The sequence below is a fragment of the Nicotiana tabacum genome, chromosome 8 (genome assembly GCF_000715075.1).
Source record: "Nicotiana tabacum cultivar K326 chromosome 8, ASM71507v2, whole genome shotgun sequence".
Classification (NCBI taxonomy): Eukaryota; Viridiplantae; Streptophyta; class Magnoliopsida; order Solanales; family Solanaceae; genus Nicotiana; species Nicotiana tabacum.
The window spans coordinates 152352721-152355915 of NC_134087.1; the positions used below are offsets into that span (position 1 = coordinate 152352721).

At 40.3% G+C, this 3195-nt stretch overlaps 1 protein-coding gene across 1 annotated transcript; it reads right to left on the reverse strand.

Annotated features, from left to right (window-relative positions):
• Positions 1 to 571: 571 nt before the first annotated feature.
• LOC107827347 (secreted RxLR effector protein 161-like) lies at positions 572 to 2063 on the reverse strand. Its single transcript, XM_016654446.2, has 2 exons — positions 1917 to 2063; positions 572 to 985 (listed from the first exon to the last, which is right to left on the reverse strand). Exons 1-2 carry the CDS (start codon positions 2061 to 2063, stop codon positions 572 to 574), a joined length of 561 nt encoding a protein of 186 aa, XP_016509932.2.
• Positions 2064 to 3195: the final 1132 nt, after the last annotated feature.

Consider the following 3195-nt stretch of genomic DNA (forward strand, 5'->3'; position numbering starts at 1 on the left):
CTGTGGTACAAGAACCGGGTTCTTGACATGTCTTTGAAAATTTTAATCCTCTTTTACCATCCATGCAGTGCATCTATAGCTTCTATGATCATCATATGTGTCTACCTGCAACGGTTTTGAAGTGAGTTGGACTTGGCCAGAAAACACTTTAGCTAATATTACCTGAGTGTGACTTTCATAGCCAACTCATGGGAATCGGGTTCTCAATTTGGCTTTATTAGCCCCAACTCCATCCTATTCTTTCAAAATGTTATTTGCTCAATGCTTTGGTGAAGATATCTGCAATTTGGTCTTATGTACAGCAGAACTTCATACAGATAAGCCATTTCTCCACATTATCTCTCAGAAAATGATGTCTCACATCAATGTGCTTGGTTCTTTTGTGTTGAATTGGATTCTTGGCCATGTTGAGTGTACTAGTGTTATCATATAGAAGAGGCACACAATCAGTGTACACACCAAAATATTCCAATTGCTGTTTGATCCATAAGAGCTGAGCACAGCAAGAAGCTGCAACTATATATTCTGCTTCAGCTGTTGAAATAACCACTGAGTTTTGCTTCCTTCTGCCCTATGAGATGAGACATGATCCTAGAAAGTTAGCCATTCCGGAAGTACTTTTCCTATCCATAAGATAACCAACATAGTCAGCATCAACATACCCAATAAGATTAAAATTATCACCTGAGGGGTAGTACAGGACCATGTCATGTGTTCCCTTAAGATATGTCAAAATTCTTTTTGTAGCCTTCAGATGAGATTCCTTGGGATTTGACTGAAACCTTGCGCATTGCCCCACACTTAAGACAATATCATGTCTGCTGGTAGTGAGGTAGAGAAAAGACCCAATAATGCCTCTGTACATAGTTTGATTTACAGGAGATCTAGACTCATCCATGTCCAGTCGAGTATCAGTGGAAATAGGAGTGTCTATCACTTTTGATGCTTCCATATCAAACCTCTTTAGGAGCTCCTTGATGTATTTCTACTGGCAGATGAATGTATGCTTTGTGAAGCACTTCACTTGAAGACCCAAGCAGAAATTCAACTCACCCATCATACTCATTTCAAACTCACTTCTCATGAGTTTTGCAAATTCTTCACATAGTGAATCAGCTGTTGCCCTAAAAATGATATCAACATATACCTGAATAATGAGTAGGTTCCTCCACCATTTCTTCAGGAACAAGGTGTTGTCAATTTTTCTTCTTGTAAAACCATTTTATAAGAGAAACTTTGACAGTCTTTCATACCAAGCTCGAGGAGCCTGCTTTAACCCATACAATGCCTTGTCCAACTTAAACACATATTTAGTGTGTTCATGACATTCAAACCCCAGAGGTTGCTTTACATAGACTTCTTCCTTAAGAAATCCATTTAGAAATGCACTTCTGACATCCATTTGGAACAGAGTGAATTCCATATGTGATGCAAAGGCAATTAGGATTCTGATAGCTTCCATGCGAGCAACCGGAGCAAACGTCTCATCATAATCAATTCCCTCCTCCTGATTGTAACCTTGAACCACTAGCCTAGCCTTGTTCCTTGTAGTGTTTCCATGTTCATCAAGCTTATTCCTGAATACCCACTTGGTTCCTATGATAGTTCGATCTGAGGGTCTAGGTACCAGGTGCCATACATTGTTCCTTTTGAATTAATGCAACTCATCTTGCATGGCTGTTATCCAGTCTGTATCTTTTAAGGATTCCTTGATGTTTTTGGGTTCTATTCGGAAAAGAAAGGCTGAGAAGACAAATGAGTTTCTGGCTTTTGATCTGGTTTGCACTCATGAATCTAGAAAGGTAATTATGTTTTCAAGAGGATGAGAGCTTTTATGTTTCTAGTTGGGTACTTGTGCCTCATTTGTAAAGGAGCTGGGTAGATCTCTGGCTCCCTTGTATTCTTCTCTCAGCTACCTGTAGAGTACTTTGCACTGCATCAATCACTCTTTCTTCAGCTTCAGTGGTCGTACTTGTGTTACCTGGTTCCCTTGAGGAAGAAGCTACATTGTCTCCACTTGGCTCCTTCACTTGACTCATCATGTCTACCTTTCTGTTTGTCATGTCAATGACTTCACCTAGAACCAGCAAGGGCTCCCCATCTTGATCACCCTTGTTGATTTTCTCACAGGAGGGATAGGACTCGTCAAAGATTACGTGAACACTTTCCTCAACACACTAAGTCCGCTTGTTGTATATCTTGTGAACTTTGCTTTGAGAAGACTACCCCAAAAAGGTTCCTTCATCACTCTTGGCATCAAATTTCCAAGTTGATCCTTTCCATTGTTGAGAACATAAAATTTGCACCCAAATGTTCTTAGGTGAGTCAGCTTGGGCTTCCTTCCATTCAGCAACTCATAGGGGGTTTTGCTTAGGAGAGACCTAATCATGCACCTGTTCACCAAGTAGCAGGCAGTGTTGATAGCTTCAGCCCAGAAGTTCTTAGAAATCCCACTGTCGATCAACATTTTTTCTTTCCATTTCCTCAAGAGTTCTGTTCTTCCTTTCCACAACTCCATTTTGCTGGGGAGTCCTTGGGGCTGAGAAATTGTGAGTGATGCCATTCTCGTTATAGAATTTATCAAACTTGGCATTGTCAAACTCTGTTCCATGATGTGATCTAATGCATGCTATTTCTGATTCCATCTTCACTTGGATTTTCTTCACAAAGGCTAAGAAGAATTCAAAGGTTTCATCTTTTGTTCTAAGAAATAGAGTCCAAGTGAATCTGGAGTAGCATCCACTATCACAAAGATGTACCTTTTTCCTCCTCTGCTTTGCACTCTCATAGGCCCACATAGATCCATATGAAGGAGATCAAGTGGTTTTGAGGTGCTGACATCTTTCTTTGACTTGAATGAGGACTTCACATGCTTCCCTCTAGCACAAGCATCATAGACTTTGTGTTCTTTGAACTTTGACATGGGCAGACCACAAACCAGGTCCTTTTGAATTAGATTATTCAGAAGAGAGAAGCTTGCATGCTCCAGTCTTCTGTGCCAGAGTTTAGCATCATTATCAACAACTTTCAGGCAACTCAGATCACCACTTTGTATAGACTCGAAATCAGCAACATAGATGTCCTTGTATCTTTTGGCTACAAGTACCACTTCACCAGTTATCAGATTTGTAACTGTGCATATCTTGGACAAGAACTCCACCGTGTTTCCTTTATCACAAATCTGAGAGACACTCA